Genomic DNA, 19,900 nt, shown 5'->3' with positions numbered 1-19,900 from the left:
CTAAAAGAGCACTGATGTGGGGAAAGAAACTAGCCTTGACTGGTTGTCAGGATTCTTAATTTTAGCTTTTCATGAGTAAGTGAACCTTTAAATCCTCTAACTAAAAACCCTGTGGTTTAGGATGTTCTTTCAGGACAGCAAATTTCCAATACATGAAGTACGGTAAGAACCGTCCAGTGTATATATAACAGAAATACACACGATTTGGTTACAAATTAGTAAGGCCATAGTGTAGTGCAGTGGTGGTGAACCTATGGTACTTTCTTTTAAGACAAAAGATGTTAATGTATGAGGTGTTTTTTCTAAATTAAAACCTTACTATTCAGGTTTAATTGTAGCGTTGGCACTTCGGGTTGCAGTTTGGGCCCTCTTCTCTAAAATGTTCATCATCAGTGGTACAGAGAAATGAGGACCTCTAAGAAATAAAGCGAACTGCTTTCAATAAAAGAAATATCCAACAGGAAACCATTGCTCTAATGAACAGCAAATTAGTGAAAAAAAATCAATTTGCTTAATCCAGCCCTGCCACTTAATAATTTCATACCTTTGGCTTTATTTCAACTTACAAAAATTCTGGCCAATATTACTATTTATCAGTATTAGTCAAACAATGGAATGAATATATTGCTTTGAAACACTAATTCAGTTTGAAATATTTAATATGACTGTCAACAGAAATGTACCACACATTACTATGGTGGGTTTTGTTTTTTTTTTTGGTACCAGGGATCGAACTCCGGTCCTTGTGCTTGCACAGCAGGTGGCAAAACCACTGAGCTAAATTCCCGGCTCCTTACTATGGTGGTTTTATATTTGTTCATAAGCCTGTTTGACTGTTCTTTTCTTCACCCTTAGACTAAGTCCCAATGTTGAAGGGACCATCTCTTTTAATATACTGTTGAAAGGCTGAAAAATTTAGACAACTGGAAAGATATACCCATTTCTTGAAATAGGATGACTCCTTACCATAAAGATGTCAGTACTTACAAAGTTAATTAAATACAATCCCATAGAAAGTTCTTCCCACCCCTACCAGAGGAGCTGGAAGATTTGCTTAAAATTTATTTGGAGGTATAAAATAAGAATATACAAGTAAAACTAGTTTATGGAAAAAGAAAAGCAACAGAAAGTAATCTGATAACTATCAAATTTTAAAATATACTATAAAACATTTAGAATTAAAAGTGTGGTACTTAAAAAAAAAGGTACTAACTCATGGAGAAATAGATCAGTGGCCTAGAAAAGAAAATCCACAAAGAGAAGGATATAGAAATTACTTTGAAACAAATGAATAAAATCCAAGTAGATAAAAACTACATTATTTAAAAAAATATATTTCCATGTTTTAGAAATTTCAATGTAATTAGGTGATGACTGCATACTAACTTGAAACACTGTTTCACTGTTTTGCACTCTAATTTTCTGCACTTATTACCATTTTTAAGGATCTGACTTAGTTACATACTAAATTAGAAATATTCTTCAATACTGCTGCAATTACTCAGAAAACAACCCTTGCACAGAATACAATTTACCCTGACAAAAGCAATTAAAAGCACAAAAGAACAATGTATCTCCTTTTAAATCTAAACACTGAATAAGCTCTTTTTAAATTCTTTTAGAAAAAAGATAAATAACCCAATTGATTATTACAAAAAGCACACACATACTCTTTAGTGAATATCCCCCGAGGGCCGGTGGCTGTGCCCTGGCTGGCATCCAGCGCATGTTTCTCCAGAATATTGCGCGCAGCTGGACTTAAACGGAACCTAAGAAGAAAACATGAAGCTTAATGGAACTAATTAACATTTAGGCTGATTCAAACAAATCTAAATGTCAACAGTTTGGGGAATAATTAGAAATTTAAAATACTAAAAGTAAAATGACTCCCATATATGGTTACAGTCAAATAAATTAATCTGCACTGCTCTATTTTATTTTACTTTCAAAACATTTCATAAAAAATTAACTAGTTACTACGTCAAAATATTCTTTTAGTAAGAGTAAATATTCATTAGCAAAAAGCAGTTATAATTACATTTCAATAGGTCATCATAATATATCAATAAGGAACTTAACTATATTGTTTATATATTTTTATTACGATCAACTATACAGAAAATTTTAAATTTTAAGCATTTTAAGGGATACAGTTCAGTGGGATTAAGTACAATCACACTGTCGTGCAACTATCCCCCATCCATCTCCAGAACTTTCTCATCTTTCCACTGAAACTGTGTATCCATTAAATAAGGACTTCTTGGTCCTCCTTTCTCCCAGTCCCTTATTATTCCACTGTCTCCACTAATTAATTACATATTTCATAACTGTGTAAGTGGAATCACACAACATATGTATTTCTGTGACTGGCTTAATTTTCCTCAGCACATCTTCGAGGTTTATTCATGCTGTAGCATGTACCAGAACGCTCTTTCTGTTAAGGCTGAAAAACATTTCAAGGTATGTACACAGCATTTTGGACACATGAGTTGTTTCCGCCATTTTGCTATTACGTATAGTGTTGTGAATAGTGAACGCATGTATAAATACTGAATGCCTGCTTTTAATTCTTTTGAATATAAACACACATGTATACACATATATACCTGTATATATATATTCTCACAAGTAGACCTGCTGGATGATACGGTAATTCTCTTTTCTGAAGAAATGTCATACTGTGTTCCACTGCAGGTGTACCATTTTACATTCTCACCAGCAATGTAAATTTCAGTTTCCCCACATCCTCACCACGATTTGCTAAATTCTGAGGGGTTTTTTGTTGTCGTTGTTTAATAATAGCCATCCTAATAGGTTTGGAGTGGTGTCTCATTAGGATGTTGATTTGTATTTCCCCAATGATTAATGATCCTGAGTATTTCACATGTGTACTAGCCATCTTTTTATCTTCTTGGGAGAAATGTCTAAATCCATTGCCCATTTTTAATCTGGTTTGTTTCACTGTTATTGAGTTGTCACCTTCGTATATGTTTTAAAATTCTTAGTTTTATATGAAAGTATTTTTATTTTACATATACTTCAGAAGAGTAAGAGTAGAAAAACAACTTTACTGAGTATATGGACAAGAAAGGAGTACCTAAGTTCACACTGCTACTAAGTGTCTGTCTTCTCCTAAGACCTTTAAGCAACATAGCAAACACAAATGACTACATATTCAAACAAAGAATAAATGGCTGGGTTTGAAAGATTAAAACTAGCAAATGGAGAACAACTTGCTGTATTTCAGCAAAGTAGCACTAGTTGACAAGTGTCTAGTATTATAAAATCTTCAGTCCTTTCAAGAGAAACTCCAATTTTTATATAAGATTAGTACAAAACCAATTAAAAACTTTTTATTTTTTAAAAATCACTGTGTGGACCAACAATGGTCACATTCACAGGTCAGTCAGTTTTTAACCCACACACTGTGACCTCAGAATGATCTCAGCTAAGAGCATACAGTTACCTTTGCAAGAAGACAATTCCATATCATTAAGTAAAACACACTGATAAGACTCTCTCTCTGATTTTCATGGTAAATGAAAGAAGAGAAAGTAAAAGGAGTCAAAGCATGGGAATCTTACTTTCTGTCTCTAAATTATGATGTTATACCTCATAAATATGTACAAATACTATGAGTTGATTAAAAATAACAAACAAAAAATCCACAAATTGACACTTCAGAAAACACTGTGAATTTTTTTTCTGACCAGAGCTGACACTGGTAACTGAAGAAAAAAGTAATAAATGAAAGGCTCTGCATTTTTTTAAGTTGAAAAGCAGTTCTCTGACAAATTTCTTAACATAAGGTAATTCTATATAATTATTGAGAATATTAAAATAAATAAGTGAAAATTGTTAGAATTTGCAGAGCTCAATTAAAGCTATGTAAAGTAAAATGTTTACAAAATATCAGTTTTGTCACAGAGCAATTGAGCGCTCATCTGTCAGAAGCTCAAAGGCAAAACAGTTTGAAAAGGAATACATGTTAAACTGGTGATTGCATTTTGTCAGTTATACATGTGACACCCAAATTCACATTGTGGTAATTAGAATTCCATGAATAGGAACACAGTAAGGAAGTCTGGTATACTAAATGCCATTCTCGAACTGTAAAACCTAATTCAAGCTCAATGTAAACACAGAGTGTTTTGTTCTCCTTTAAGCAAGCAAGGCTTTCAGAGTACCTAGAACACAGCAGGTATTCAGTAACTGTTTATTGAATCTCAGGGTTCTCAGAGAAAAAAGGAAGATGAGCAACTTCCTACTTAATGTACAAAGATGCTTATATTATATTAATGATTACAAACCCCAAGAACAGCCATACCAATTTTCTTACATCATTATTTAAACATACTCACTGCAGTGTACCCAGTGTATGTCCCTTCTTCACAGACAGAGAAATCTGTGGTTCTGGTGAGGGGCCAGGCACTGATGGTTTTGAAACTGGTGGTGGAGGACCTGCATCTTTGGGAATTTCAATATGCTTCCAATCTTTTCCTTCTTCAACCATCAAACCAATCAGTGAACCTAGTCGAATATTTTTAGTTCCTTCTTCAACCTAAATTAAAAAAAAAAATAATTGCAGAATGGAAAGCTTCATGAGTGAATGAAGTAGTTTATTTCTTAGTTGGATACTTTTGTACTGGCTAGGAAGATCTCTTAAATATGAGCTGAAAGCTGCTTTCAGGACAGCTTGCCTCCACCTTCAACCTGCCACCTTCCTTTCCTACCTTCTCCTACATACCCCCCTTCACCACTCTTTCTCTCGAAGTTACTCATGCTACCTCTTGAAAGGAAGGAAAAATCTAGAACCACTCCTTTTTCTAGCAGCTTTCAAATATTTATGAGCTTTTGTTGCTATGTCAATTAAAACAAATCCAAAACAGGAAACTGTGGTTGTGTATCTCAATTATTTGTCTTTCCCAGTCTCTATACAATGGCTTCAGAATTGCAAGAGCTCATAAGGGATTAACTCCTCCAAATCAGTCCTACTTAGTAAAATTAATTTAAAGCAAAATCTTTTCAGTAAACTTAAGTCTCTGTGGGGGTGTACAAATGTGTGCATGTGTGTGTTCCATCATATAGATAGAACTGGTTAACTATTCTGGTTAATGTTAAGTATAGTTTAACTGTTCTCTATTATTTCTTTACCTAAATATCTTCTTACAAAACCTGGAAATAAAATAAATCTCACAGGCTTTTTATAATTATATCAGAAACACAATGGTGTCCCAGCTAACTAATTTTTCAGACAATATCTACCAACTAACAAGAGAGATCAAAAATGCTTTTTAAAATTAAGATAAATATATTTAATCATCTAAAGAGAATTAATTTACAAGGGACAAGCTAATTCTGATTTACTTATACCAGTCCCTAGAGTACCACTAGATAGCAATATTTTATAGGGTCATTACAGGAAGAAAATGTCTTTTCTTCAAAATATTCTATTAGTCTTTTCCAACTACTCTAAATAAGGTTCATTTCAGGTGTATTTAATGAATAACAGAATGACAGGCTGCAGAACAGGCCTACCACAGAACTTATAAAGAAAAGCATAATTCCTAGGATGGGTTTGACATTTTGGAGTAAAATTTTGCTTATTAGTATGTGTTCTACTCTTAAAATAATAAGGCATAAATTTTGTACATTAAGAAACTTTATAAATTTACTACCAATGAGGAATATAAACAATGCTTTAATGAAACAAGCATAAGAAATGGGTATACAAAACTAAAGAAGGATATAATGAGTTACAACCTATGGAAAAATACTAAACAATCCAAGAAAAATTTAGTTGCTTGGTTGTCAAATACTAAAAAGCTTTACTTCTGTGGGCTGTTCATTTGTCTTTACTATGTCAAAAAGATGAGTTAGATTATAATTAGACTCACAATTTTTCTTCTCCTAAAAGTGTTTAATTACCTGCTTTACAAAATGCTAACTCAAAATCAAATGCTCACAAAATGCTAAGTCAAAATGCCAACTTTTCTAAAAAATTGATAGCAAAAGCATTAAATATAAATTCGATTTGATATTAATTTCAAAACTGAAACATAAGATCAATATACAAGTACAAAGAACATGATTCAAATACAAAACATTCAAAAATGGAGGCAAGTTTTTTTTAAAAATATCAATAGATGTCTGAAATGTGAGTCAGACTCCACAGTAAATGTGAAACTGACACTTTGGCATCTGTTTCATTTACTAGAAGTCACAGAAATGATTCCATATATACACTACCAACATGATATTGACATTTTCACAAGCAGCCAATGATAACCCTTTATTATTTCGGTTTGTATTGATCTAAATAACAAATAAGATGTTATTTTTAAGTATTCACATTTTTTCCAGTCAAAACAAAAAATAAGAAAAGGGCTGGGGATGTAGCCCAGCAAGATATCCTTGAGTTCAATACCCAGTATCATGGAAAAACAAGAGAAATGAGTAATTCTACTTTTAAAAATTATTTCAAAGAACGGTTTACTAATAAAAATTATCAGCGAATATATTACCAGTCAATAGAATATTGGCACAAGCCTGTAATTCCAGCACTAGGAGGCTTAGGAAGACTGTTTCAACCTAAGGCGACCTCACATGGCAGGAGCGGGGCCAGGCCCTGGCAGCTCATGGCTGAGAACGCGAGGCACCCAAGTTTGAACGTTGGTGGCACCTCCCACTGGTCTCCCAGGGTAGCTCCCCGCAGCCCCACCCACCTCTCCTGCAAGCCTCCCAGCACTGTGCACTCCCTGGTGACCCAGCCTTAATATTGCAGCTGCATGCTCAATTTCACGCAGGGTGCTACAGGCAAAAGCATTCTACAAGATCCCTGGCCTATTTTCCAGGAGCAAGGCATGGCGGACTTGCTGCATGTTTGGCAGGACTGTGGCTACTTAGCAACCTACACAAACAAACACAGCAGCTTTGCCAGTTTGAGAATTTACCCACATGGAATGGTGTTGCTGGACCTTCAGAGTTGAGACAGTGATACCTATGCAGGGCAAAGAAGAAATTGACAACTTTTTGAACAAAGCAGAAGAGAGAATGGAAGCACTGAGCCAGGGCAGCCCTGGGAAGGTGAAGCCTTTGCCACCCATAGTCTGAGGAGGCACCATCGATGACTACTGGCCCACCGCTGCTGAGTGCCTGGTTGAGTACAACACAGATGAAATGGTGCATGACAAAGAAGGTTCACCTTATCAGAACATTAAAATTCTACACTCCAAGCAGCTGGAAATATCCTCATCCTCAGTGGAGATGTTAATTTGGCGGAGTGATGTGGACTACACCAGGGCTATTATGGGCAGTGGCAAAGAAGATGACACAGGTAAAGATGAGCTGATTCTTGGAGGCAGAGATGTTGACTTATATATGAAACAGTAAGGTGAAACCAAAGATGGTCACTATGGTAGAGAGTGACCAAATGGCGCTAGATGGGCATTAAGAACCACACGTGAAAAATATGTAGCGGCATATGAGGTAAACCGCTGTCAGGTTCTAGTAGAAGACTGCATCCCAGGACTGAAGGCTAATGATGTGACAGCTGTCCCAATATCCATGTCTCCAGAAGATGATTCCATGTGGAAATTTCTCCAACTGATTCTTGACCTCCCAATGAAAGTATTGAAACAGGATGGGAAATACTTTATACAGGGCAACTGTGCCAATTTCCCAGATGCCCTGTAATTCTAGGAAGAACTTGGGTGCCTGTATTATCCTGTGGAACTCTCGAAGGAGATCACCTGTGTCCATTCATACTTGGAATTGCAGTTATTTTACACCATCTGGAAGAAAGCTCACCCTTAGGAGGAATATTCCCTAATCATGTGTGCCGCAAACAGCTTCCTGACCTCCTTATGCTGCGTGGGACAGCAAAGCAAGTTGGGCAACTGGCTGAAAATTCCAAAAAGTTTTCTCTTTTTTCACTATTTTTAATTTAGAAAAACAAATGATGAACTAGGGTGTTATTTTTTTAGAAGTCGGGTGAAGGACAATTAGCACAGCAAAGACTGCAAAATGCACTGACTCCCTAAAATGTGACTTTTGTTACATTTTATTTCTGTATGGGTTAGTTTTGTTTTGGGTGGAACTTAAATTTGGATCTTTGGAGGAATGAACATCATTGTTTTCTTCCAGAAGAAAGTTTCTGATGTTTTTCTTTTCCAAAAAATTGACTTAAATGTTAAAATTTTTCAAAAACAGTTAGGATAGCAAATGAATAGCAATGCTGCAAATAAAATTATGAGAGGAAATAAAAGAAAAAAGTCCTGGGTTCAATAACCAGTACTAAAAAAAAATTCAAAATAATTTTAACAACCTAATAAACTCCACATACATCATGCTGAAACTACTTTATTGATTCATCATTTATAACACCTGCTGTCTATTTTGCTGTAAATTTAAGACTAAGCTGATTAACTGATTCTATTTTGTAATAAAGGTTTTCTGCATGACAATTTACTAGTGACTAAAAGGGAATTTAACCCCCCTCAATAACAGAAATAAATTGTAAATAAATCACATTTACACTGACAGCAGTTATTATTTATTAAAACATGAGGAACACATAAGCTTTTTTTCTTGATTTACATGTAATAAATATTACCTTATATGTAAAATGGAATTCAGATGCAAAAATTATAAGGCTGCTTAAAAAGAAAATAGTAAAATTGTGAAGGCAGAATAATATAAAAACCTCTCAAAAACCATGGAATTAAATTCATAAGAAGAGTAAAATAAACTATAATTTCTAATCTTTTCAAAAATGTGGACTCAAATAAAACACTTATAGATTTAGCTGCTTAGAGTTTAAGTATTGTTCTTAATTTTAGATCATTCCTTGCTTTTTAATAAGCTTAGTTATCTAACTCTTTGGTTCTGAAAGTAGAAATCTCTTATATGAACTCCTATAAAATCATTTTATTATATGTGACAGTATAAGAATTCTTCCATGATGAAAGATAAAAGTGCAAAACTCTTGCTAGTGGTGGTGCTGCTGGTGGGGAAGAGGAGCAGAAGACAAAACAAAATAAAACAAAAAAATCTCACTGGTAATACTACCTTTTTTGGTCCATTTTCTTTTTCTCTGTAAAATTGTACATACTGCGACATGAATATACTCTCATTTCCATTACCCAAAAAGCATGAAGAATAATAAAAGAGCCACAATATGTATATATGTCATATAATCTTTTTTGGTCAGGGAATAACTGTTGGGAGGTGTTTATTAACTATAACTACCCACCTTTTTTGCAGAGCATTAGGTGCCAGATGAATAGGCATTACTGACTGACCCACTGACATGGTTAGCAATTTGAAATGCATTACTAAGCAGCTAAGTGGAAAATTCTATCAATTTTGGAAGATTTTCACAGCCAAACAGCCCAAAATTATGGCCAAGAACACAGCCTGCTAAAAGCATACCAATAAAACATTACTGGGTTTATTACATGTGGTAATCCAAGCAATCCTTTCCTTTTTCAAAATATATAAATTAGTTAAATGGTATGAATATTTTATATTTTCCCAGTTGAAGAAAGAACAATTTTAACCTTCAATTCATATTTCCTCCAAGGAAGTTAACTGTATTTTCAACAGTGTGTTTTAACCTGGATGACAGTTATCATAGATGGCTAGTAAAGGATGTTTGACATACTAAAACGTCACTTAAAAATAAATGGTTTAGAAAAAAAAAATAATAAGGGCTTTCAAAAAAATGCACAAAAGGGCCGGGGATTTAGCTCAGTGGTTTCACCACCTGCTGCGCAAGTGCAAGGACCCAAGTTCGATTCCCGGTACCAAAAAAGAGAGAAAAAAAATGCACAAAAGGCTGGGCACAGTGTTGCCAGCTTGTAATTCTAGCTACTCTGCAAGCTGAGTCAGGAGGATTCCAATATCAAGCAGGGCCTAAGCAACTTAGTGAGACTTTGTCTCAAAATAATAAAAAGGGCTAGGGATATAGTCTAGCATGCTCAGAGCTCTGGTTCAATCCCCAATACTGGGAAAAAAGGAAAAGTGCAAACGGATTTTCTAGAAGAAATACAAATTTTAAAAATGTTAAAAGATCTATAGCTAATTAGAGTATAACAATCCAAAGTGCGGTCTTTGGATAGAATGACCAGAGGAAGTTGTATCCAGTCAATGCAGGGGCAAGCTGGTGGCTTACAACTAAAACCATACTGACAAGGGACTACAAACAGGTACACAGCTTACCTGTACAAACTGTACAGGTACAAACGGATACTTACAGTCCAGCCAACCAACATGAATGATGAGATAAATGTCCAGACTGACACAGGGGCTAACAGTCACCAAGAACTAAATAAACGATTCTAACATTTATCGAGCACTTGGTGGGTAGCAGGTTTGGGGATGAACATTTACCTATTCTCTCAGTTAACCTGCCCTACTCCCTGTGAAGTATTATAATCACCTCTACTTTATTATGAAGAAAAAGTCACCAAGGTTTTGCTACTCTCTACATAGCTAATAAGTAGCAAAAGTTTTTAGCTACATGAAATGGGCCACAGTGTGGCACCAAAGTCAGTTTTAGCTGCTATAAAATAGTCTCTGGCAAATGTGCTATAAGGGAAGAAATAGCCTGCTCTATCAGTAATTGTATCACATAACCCTAAACAGTGATGCTTTTATCATACATGGTTCATTTTATTTACTTTACTCATATGCTCTAATGCTCTACAATTGTTTTTAAAATAACAGATCATATATGAAATTCAGAGAATACAGAAAAACAGGCTATAACTGGACCTTCACAGTAAAACATTTTAAACACCTGAATAAAAAACGTATTATGCAGCAGAAAATAGTAAAAACAGAGGTAAACACAGAAAGTAACTTCACCTCCAGAAACTTCATGTTTAAGGAGTCTTCACCCTATTGGAGATCATTAAAATGAAAACTTACCACGATTTTGGCCAAGATGCCGTCATCACTTGCATCTAAGGTAACTACAGCTTTGTCAGTCTCGATTTCACACAATGCATCTCCGGCGCTCACAGCTTCACCTACAAAACAAGACCAGGTTTGTTTGGTTTTTTTATATATAAATATGATTGTTAATATGAGGGTGTATAAAGCATAAATAAACAACAAAATATTCTATATCTATTTGTGGACTGTGGAATTACAAGTAGTTCTCACTGCCAGTGTGGCTTTACATGGACATATGTGTATGTTTTGTTGTATTTTCCAAAAGCTCTATGATACATACAAATTATATTTGTCATTATAAAAACTGTTACAAAGATTCTGGAGCAAATATTAAAAATGAAATTACACTTTAGAGACATCAGCAAGAAATTAACATCCTCTTTGGGAATCAACTTCAGACCCCGTATCTCCTTTTTAATACAATTTGATTATCCTTCTGTCAAGATTAATTTATATTAATTAATAGAATATTTTGGTTGACATCTTAAGGCAAGTTCAGAAACCAGAAATTTGTCAGCACAGCATTAATAAATATAGCATAAAAAGTGATACTCAAACACACAGCGAAGTCAAATAAGAACCACTTCTGTGATGGAAAAGATAAAAAAATTTAAAAATTTGAGCAGAACCTGACATTATAGACATGCTGCATTCTGGATCTAGAAGCAGGTTTGTGGTGAGGAGGAGAGAAGTACAAAGGTTTCCTCTGGGAAGTAACAGAAACTAAAAGCAGCCCGGTAGACCCAGCGTACTTAAACCAGATTCATCACTTGAAGCTAGGGCCAAGTCTGGGTTCTTCTACTCAGAATCTGAGGCTGATGAAATGAGCAATCAAATTCTGTTGGTTGAGGTTTTGGCTTTAATCTAAGGCTGTAGGTATAGGAAGATGGGGGAGAAAACCACTGCCTCCATACCAGAAAACGTGTCCTTTGGGTTCAGGACCACATCTGACAATATCCGCAATATCATTAGCAAAATCCAGGAAGGGGGATGGACAGAGAAGGCACACAGGAGATAGGTGGGAGGGAAGACACTGAAACAAAAACCTTCCACTAAGATGCAAAACAAAGTTCTGACACATGAAGAAATCTAATACTAAAAAAAAAAAAAAACCACAAAATAACTAAAATGAAACGGATTTTAGAAGCAATTCATTTATAGCAATCTGCCAAGAATAATTATCTTGAGGATGTTAAAAAGTAAAAAATGAATGTAAAAGTGTTGTCACAAGAACAAGAAATCAAAAAAATGATGTACAGACATGAAACAAAATATTATCAGCAGGAAGGAAGAAAACAAATTCAAAATCTTAGAAATAAAAAATTAAATCACTGCAATAAAAGGAATCAATGGGAGATAGTCTAGACAGAACACAGTGAAAGAGTGACACTGAAAGTCAGCACCAAGGAACTACCCAGAACTTAATACAAGCAGACAAAAAGATTTTAAAAAAGAGCCTCCAAGTGACAGAGACAGATGCCACAATGCTTGTCTAATGGAGGTCCAAGGGAAGAGAGAGAGAGGAGGGACTGGTAGAAAATCAATACATGAAGAGATCACTGCTGAGAATTTCTCAGAACCACAGATACCTATCTTTATAATGAAAGTGTTCTGAAAAGTTGTATGATGAGGAGGGGGTACAAAGGAGCCTTGCAGCACTTTAGGAGTTCTCTAAATCTTGATCTAGGTGGTGGCAACAGGGACATATGCACATATAAAAATTAATTCAGGTCTCATCTTGTCCGAGTTACACCCTGACAAAAAGCTCAACAGGACAGAGAATATGAGACTGTATAAACATGAATCCACATTAGATACACTGTAGGTAAAATCACATGCTATCAACAATAAAAACACAATTTTAAGTTATCACAGGGAGGAAAACAGATTACCTCAGTGAAATGACAGACTGACAGCACACTTCTCAGCAGCTGCAATAGAGGTCAGGAGACAATTAAATAATATCTTTAAAAAGCTGAGAAAAATAACTGCCTAGAATTTTATATGCAGCCATATAAAAGAATGAAATAATTCTTTAGACATATAAAGGCTAAGAAAATTTACCACTATTGGAGATCACTTGAGTGAGCTCTTTCTTCTAAGATGCAGTTGATCAAGAAGAAAGGTGGACACGCAGAAAACCCATGGAACACATGATAACTTTTCACCAGGGAAGTAGTTAAAGTGTGAACTACTAACTATTCAAATAATAATGTATGAGGGTTTAAAACAGTGAGTCAAACTCTTAAAAACAGAATATAAAGGAATGTTTACATGATAATTAACCATGCTAACAACTCTGATATAGTTAGGAGAAAAACATATGGAATAACTCTAGACCTTACCTGACAAAATTTTAAAATAGAAATAAAAAAAGAAGAAATACTACCTATAGCACAGGAAAAATGGAAAATAACTGTATAACAGAAAGCAGGCACACAAAAAGAAAAAAGTCAGAGAATAAAAATAGAAGTGAACAAGAACAATAGAAATAAATCCAGCCGGGGATTTAGCTCAGTGGTTCTGCTACCTGCCTTGCAAGCTCAAGGACCCGAGTTAGATCCCCAGTAACAAAAAAAGGAAATAAATCCAAATGTATGTGTACTCACAATATAAATGGATTGAAATCAGTGATTATCAGAATGAATAAAGAAATAAAATCTTAGTAATTGTAGCTTACAAACTAAAATACAAATGAATAGAAAAATATGAGACATATCAGTATACTCCCTCAAACAGCCCCCCAAAATAGCTGGAATAGCAATATGAACACAGTAAGAGCATGAAGGAAAATCTAAAACACTAAGTTAATAAATATGCTCTGGAAGGCTTCCTAGAATTAAATGACCTCTCATCTGAGCCTGAAAGGATGAGAAGATAAATAAAAAGGGTAATGATCCAGGCAGAGGGCAGCACACAGAGCCCTGGAAGTAAAGAGAAATGACACTCTGGGCAGGGGGCAAAGAGCACAGGACAGAAGAGAAGAGACAAGGCTGCAAGATACACAGAAACTAGGCAGCCTAGTAACTAAATATTTCTTAAAAGCCAGAAAGTGAATTCTCACCATAAGAAAACAGAATAAAATTATGTTTTATCATTTGTGCTCACCGCTCACCTGTATTCAAAGTCCAACCACTCAATTTTAAGAATCATCTGTAAATTCTACCTCAGCTGTAACTTTCTGAGTAACTCCACTGTCATTTTTGTTCCTATGCCTGAATTCCCATCGTACTTATACTGAAATTGAAAAGAATCACAAGTTGCATTATAATATTTTATGATGCTATCAATTACTTTTTTAAAATTGGATTTTCCTCTACATACCAGACTGTGCACTCTTTCAGCAGAGGAAAAGACATACTTTAAGTATTTTACATCACACCTGTTCCCCAGATCTCAAGCCAGTGAGTGCCTTGGCACTTCACGAAGCTTTGACTAAAATATTTTAACTTCACAAATCCTTACTTCTTCAAAAGATACATACATCAAACTGTCTTTTCTATTAAATGTTTTTGTTTTCACATTTAATTTGTAGCATGCTTCTAACATTTAAAAAGACAGGTAGCCCTTTCCTTTGTAAAACTGTCCCTGTATCTTCTCAGCTGTCCTGTTGATGGCTGGCTGCAGAAGATGGCAGCCCTGGAGCATTTCTGTGCCATCTCCTCGTGGTCCATGTCAGTGGCGGAGGTGGAGCGGGCCCGGAACAAGAGTGCGGGCCCCAGGAGGGGCCAGAGCAGAGGCCCGCCCGGGGGCCGCTCCCCAGCACCGATGCCAGCATTGTGTCCTGTTCCTTCGTCCAGATGGGCAGCTGCCAGAGCTGAGGACGAACATGTAGGGAGGCTTCCCTCCCTCTTTGTAAAGCTGAGGCATGAAGTACAGTCTTGGTCAAATAGACTTTATGGTGATGCTTATTTTATTAACTAAACACATCCTATGGCTTTCACAAAATAATTATGTTCGACCAAAAATTAAGAGCAATCTGTATTTCAAAGGTATGCGTGGTGGTAGTTTTGGAGGCAGGCTGGTTATTTTCTGTAAGGCCAAGTAAATCAGATCTACATAAACATAAAAGAGAAAAACTTACTGCTATGTCGAACCACCATGACACCCACGATTAGAGGTAAAATTCAATGGTTTGCTCACCATTTATAAGCTGCCTCTGTATGAATGACATTGCATATAAGACAGACACTATAGCAGAAATGATAAAGAAGACCTTCTGCAAGAGGTTCCTAATCAGATGGAATAAAAGTACAAGCTGGCAAAGTCAATCTCATTCAATTAGGAGGAGTCCCCACGTCAGTGTCTGCCAACCCTTCTCACTTCCTGACAGTGACAGTGACGGCTGCGTGGCCCAAGACCTGAGGCAACCTGGTGCCTGTGCTACATCCCTGTAGCCTCTCATTCCACCTATCCAGTGGCTACTGCACAGGACAGTGCACCACACAACGTTTCTATCACCACAGGAAGTTCTACTGACTAATGCAGTAATCTATAATTCCATACGCTAGTTTTATAGTTCAGTTCTAATATAAATATTAGCGATAGCTATCAAAAAGCATAATGATAAAAATAATTTGGTAATAAAAGGAACGAATTGCTGATACATGCTACAACATGGATGAATCCCAGTCATGCCAAATGAAAGAAGCCAGTCACAAAAGCCCAAATATATGATTCCATTTATATGAAATGTTCAGAAAAGACACAATTTTAGGGAAAGAAAGTAGATGGAGGTTGTCCAGGGATATGGATGGGAGGAAGACATAAATGCCATCAGGCAGCAGAGCTCTTTTGGGGATGACAGAAATGTTCTAAAATGACTGTGGTTATGGCTGCACAATCTATACTTTAAAAATTACTGGACTGTATACTTAAAAACAGGTGAATAGTATGGTACGTAAGTTATACTTCAATAAAGATGTTAAAATAATAACCGAAATAGTATACTGAAAAAGCACTGAAGCTTTTATGCAATATATTTGTCAAAAATTTTCCACTTTAGCCCCACAAACATATGTTCCCAGAAAATAACAGAAACCAATAAAGAAAAACCTCTTCTACAACAGCACCCAGATACCCAGTCAGGTAACTCTCAACTGGCTTCCAGTGATACAGGAAAAAGCTTCCTTCAGAACAGTTTTATTTCTGAATTTTATACAACATTACACATCTTAAGACGGTCTAAAACTTACAAAAACTAAGTGAAACATTTAACATTCCCAATCACCTTAATTAAGAAATGCTTGCAAAGGATGACCAGTATCTGAGAAATGACATCAAGTGCTGCAGGGAGCATCACTCACTATGTACCTCGCAGACGTGATGGACTTCCAGACCCTGTGTGCTGATGTATTTCACACAATTGTTTCAACCAGGTCTTGTTCTACTGTGCTTTGTGGCAAAGTAGAAAATCTTAAATATCTCAAGAAAGAAAGCAATACTTCTCAGGTGTACAGAACTTTTTTCTTTTTGTTCTTTTTACAGATTTGACTTTTTAAATGATGAAAAAATAAAACTATGCCCACTTTAAACAGAAAATATCTGAAGCACTTCCCCCCTCAATAAACAACCTGTAATAAAGATGTGGAATTGCCTTTCAAGAGATTTTGAAATTGTAGCTATTACTCAACACTTTCAAAGTGTCTTTTTTAGTAATTCTATAATGCATATTTTTATTCAATCCTCAGTTTTAAGCACTTATAAAACTACTGTTCTAAGACTCACTTGTTCAGCAAAGATGGAGATAATTTATATACTACTGTTTCCACGACTTAAAAAAAGGAAATGAAAATGAGTTATGATGCAATTCTCAAGCTAGAGATATACCTTAGATTTCATCTAGATCAACTTACTCCCAAGTAGTTCTCTTGGCAGAGCAGAAAAAAATCCAAAAGAGAAACCATGATTCCCAGGCCAGAGTTCTTTTCACTGCATCCTTTCCTTCTTATCTTAACACACACATGTCAAGATAAGACTCATTTACAAATTCTACTTCAGCCATAACTTTCTCTGGATAACTCAACTGACAAGTTGTTCCTATTCCTGAATTCCTGTAGTAATTATACTTAATTTCAAAAGAATCACAAATGGCATTATACACGCATGCATACACACATTAATAAAAGCAGTTCTTATCCATATAATTCAATCATTATTTAGCCTTTACTTAAAAATAAACTTGATTCATAATTAAATACACTATTCTTTTTCATGATAAATTTCAATCTCGTAATTGTTTTAAATTAACAAAGATTGCAAGATTAAAATATATACTTAAGAGAAAAAGGTTATTTAAAAGTATTACCATCAAAATATGAATTTGTTTTCAACAGTAAATGAATGAGTCAAGTTATCATAAATGTCTGAGGCATCAGGCATATTTAGATATAGCCAATCATATCCATGTGTACAGTATATAAATGTTAATGAAAAGATGCAAATTATACTGGAAAGAATGATTAAATCACAAAAGTAACCAGTTATAAAAAGAAGTTAGTGAATTAATAAAACCAAGGATTAAGATTGCTCTCTCTTAACAATGTATTGGGAAACAAACTTTTCCTTTCAGTTGGCAGAACACAGAATTTTAAGAACAACCTTCAGGGAAATATGCCCCAGGAGCTTCAAATCTTGGCCTACCTATCCCACATGAAAATAACACAGAATCATCAAAAGGAAAAAAGATCACAATGTTGAGACCACATGTCTTCCTGCTCTTGCTCATGCTGTTCATATTCCAATGGGTGTGAATAAAACTTATTCAGACTGCCAGGGAGCTGGAAGTCTGAGAGATAAATGTGATCTAAAGAATATTCCTAACTATCTGCGTAGAAATCTGCAAAGTGTGAAGAAATTTAATCTTTTAAAAAAGATCCCCAAAGGAGTTCTGGGTCTAAATCATTATTTAATGATGCCAAAACCCTGTCATACTTAACACAGAAACAGTCAAAGCTCTGTAATTCATTAAGGAAAAGAAACCGAAAAACAGATTAAAAATCAACTATACTATTTATAAAGATGAAACTTTCTTAGATGCTAATAATTGTTTAATTACTTACTATTTTATCGAAGCCTAGCCAATTGTTCAAAGTGCTACCTAGTGAAGTACTGACTCTTTCATGTATGTGACTCTAAATTCTAGAAAACTCTGCCACTTTTTCTTTGACTATTACCTCTTCTTCATCCCCTCTTTTTTCTCATTTTGGATTACTGGATGATTCTTGTTTTCTCCTTCTTATCTCAACTTTCCTTTCTGCTTTCTCCCCACGCTGCTTGCAAGCTAATTCCTTCAGGGTGTTCTTCAGTTCACAAATTCTTTGTTCAGTCATGTCTAATCACACTTCCACCCAACCTTAAATGTTTTCTTTTCAGAGACAATATTTTTTCATTACTAAAAGTTCCATTTGTCCTGCTGCGAATTTGCCTAGACATTCTGTATAATGTCTGGTTTTCTCATTACATTTTTATTTATCAAGTAATTCCCTAATGGAAGTTCTGATAGGTCTAGTCACTGTTTGCTATGCCTACTGAACATTTGCTCCTAAGAGACTGTTTCTGGGTATATTATTAAGTTAGTTTGGGATTGTGACTCTTGGTAAGTGGGACTTTATTTGTGAATCCATGTGGCTTGGATTAGGAGCTATGCCCTTCCAGAATAATGGCTTCTGCCAGGTAACCCAGAGGGATTATGAGTCCAGGGCCATTTTACTTCTACCTATGGATTCTCAGAAAATGCAAATACTATAAATTTGAACCCCAAAGCCTGATGAGGAAAAGTCCATGAGAGAAAATTTTCAAAGGAACAGGCATTACTATTCTACACAGATCCAAAGTTTTAAAAATATGTGTTTGTTATTATGTGGCACTGAATTCCATGCACATGCTTATGACTCTCACATTTCTTTTCTTATCTTCAAGTCAGACTGTGCTCCTACTTCAACTCTTACAACCAACTGGACATCTTCCCTTGAAAGCCTATTTAATAAGCATCTCATATTTCACCACAACCAAAGCTGAACCTAATCCTTTATTTCCCTTTCCCTATCCTTCCATCCCCTCTAATTAAACCTCTGTTCCTCATCTCAGCAGGTCCAGTCATCCAGCTCAGGCCGAGTGGTGGATGTGGCTTCACTTCCCACTCACAGGTCCAGGTGCTGCTGACACTGGGCGATTCCCCTTTTCTGCACTGAAGCAAAACTTAATTTAAAGGGTTTCTTGTATAATACTATATCCAGTAGAGAAGAGAAGCCTTACCCATCTGCTACTGATGCTCTTAATGACTAGAAGACCTCAGTTTTGGTTTTTCAAATGCAAGTACACAAAGGAGGTTACATAAATTGAATACAGTTAGGTCTTGATACCAGCATACTCTTAGGGTCTGTCCCATTCAATCCAGTGTTGGGAAAGCATGAGTAAAATGCTTCCTGTAAGTCACCATGAATATGGCTGTATCTTAGCTCTAGGATAAAACCCTCACAGACTGAACTGAAAAGCTCAACATTGGTATTCAAGGTCCTTCTTACACACTATGCTCTCAATGCAGCTGGAACTACCTGCTGGTAGTTGTCTCATGACATCCTCCTTCAAAGATTGTGTCTGTACTGTTCACATTACTTGGAATGTCCTTCTTTCTTGCTCTTTTGAAAGGCCCATTTATTCTACAAGGATCAACTCAAATACTACCTTATTTGCATGGCTGTCCCATTGGGCAGCTTGTACCACCAGTGGTACAAATGGATCTAATCACTTTTATTGGTCTTTTTACTAAAAAAATTAATTTTAAGAAAAACACCTGATGGGATAGTCATGTATGTACTATCAGCGGTTGAAGCTGTCCAGCAGCAAGATAAATTATGACCCCATGGTAAATGTGTTAATAACATCAACATCCAAATTTTTCTGTGCTTATAAACGCTAAGGAAAAGACAGGTATGGTAGG

At 35.6% G+C, this 19,900-nt stretch overlaps 1 protein-coding gene and 1 pseudogene across 2 annotated transcripts in view; one reads left to right on the top strand and one right to left on the bottom strand.

The window, feature by feature from the left end:
- Pdhx (pyruvate dehydrogenase complex component X) overlaps window positions 1–19,900 on the bottom strand; it is a 74,818-nt gene that overhangs the window by 30,091 nt on the left and 24,827 nt on the right. For both annotated transcript variants that reach the window (XM_004852046.4, XM_021264373.2), the window contains 3 exons: window positions 10,933–11,033; window positions 4,362–4,561; window positions 1,671–1,769 (listed from right to left, as the gene is read on the bottom strand). In XM_004852046.4, the coding sequence (XP_004852103.2) occupies window positions 1,671–1,769; window positions 4,362–4,561; window positions 10,933–11,033 (400 nt within the window). The remainder of the gene's footprint in view (window positions 1–1,670; window positions 1,770–4,361; window positions 4,562–10,932; window positions 11,034–19,900) is intronic.
- On the top strand, window positions 6,716–7,944 carry LOC106009953 (spermine synthase pseudogene; annotated as a pseudogene).

Source organism: Heterocephalus glaber, unplaced genomic scaffold, assembly GCF_053883595.1.
Source record: "Heterocephalus glaber isolate CG9 unplaced genomic scaffold, H.glaber_assembly_v1.0 deba00000594, whole genome shotgun sequence".
NCBI lineage: Eukaryota > Metazoa > Chordata > Mammalia > Rodentia > Bathyergidae > Heterocephalus > Heterocephalus glaber.
The sequence above is the reverse complement of the archived record's forward strand: the minus strand, read 5'-3'. Positions and strand labels throughout refer to the sequence as shown.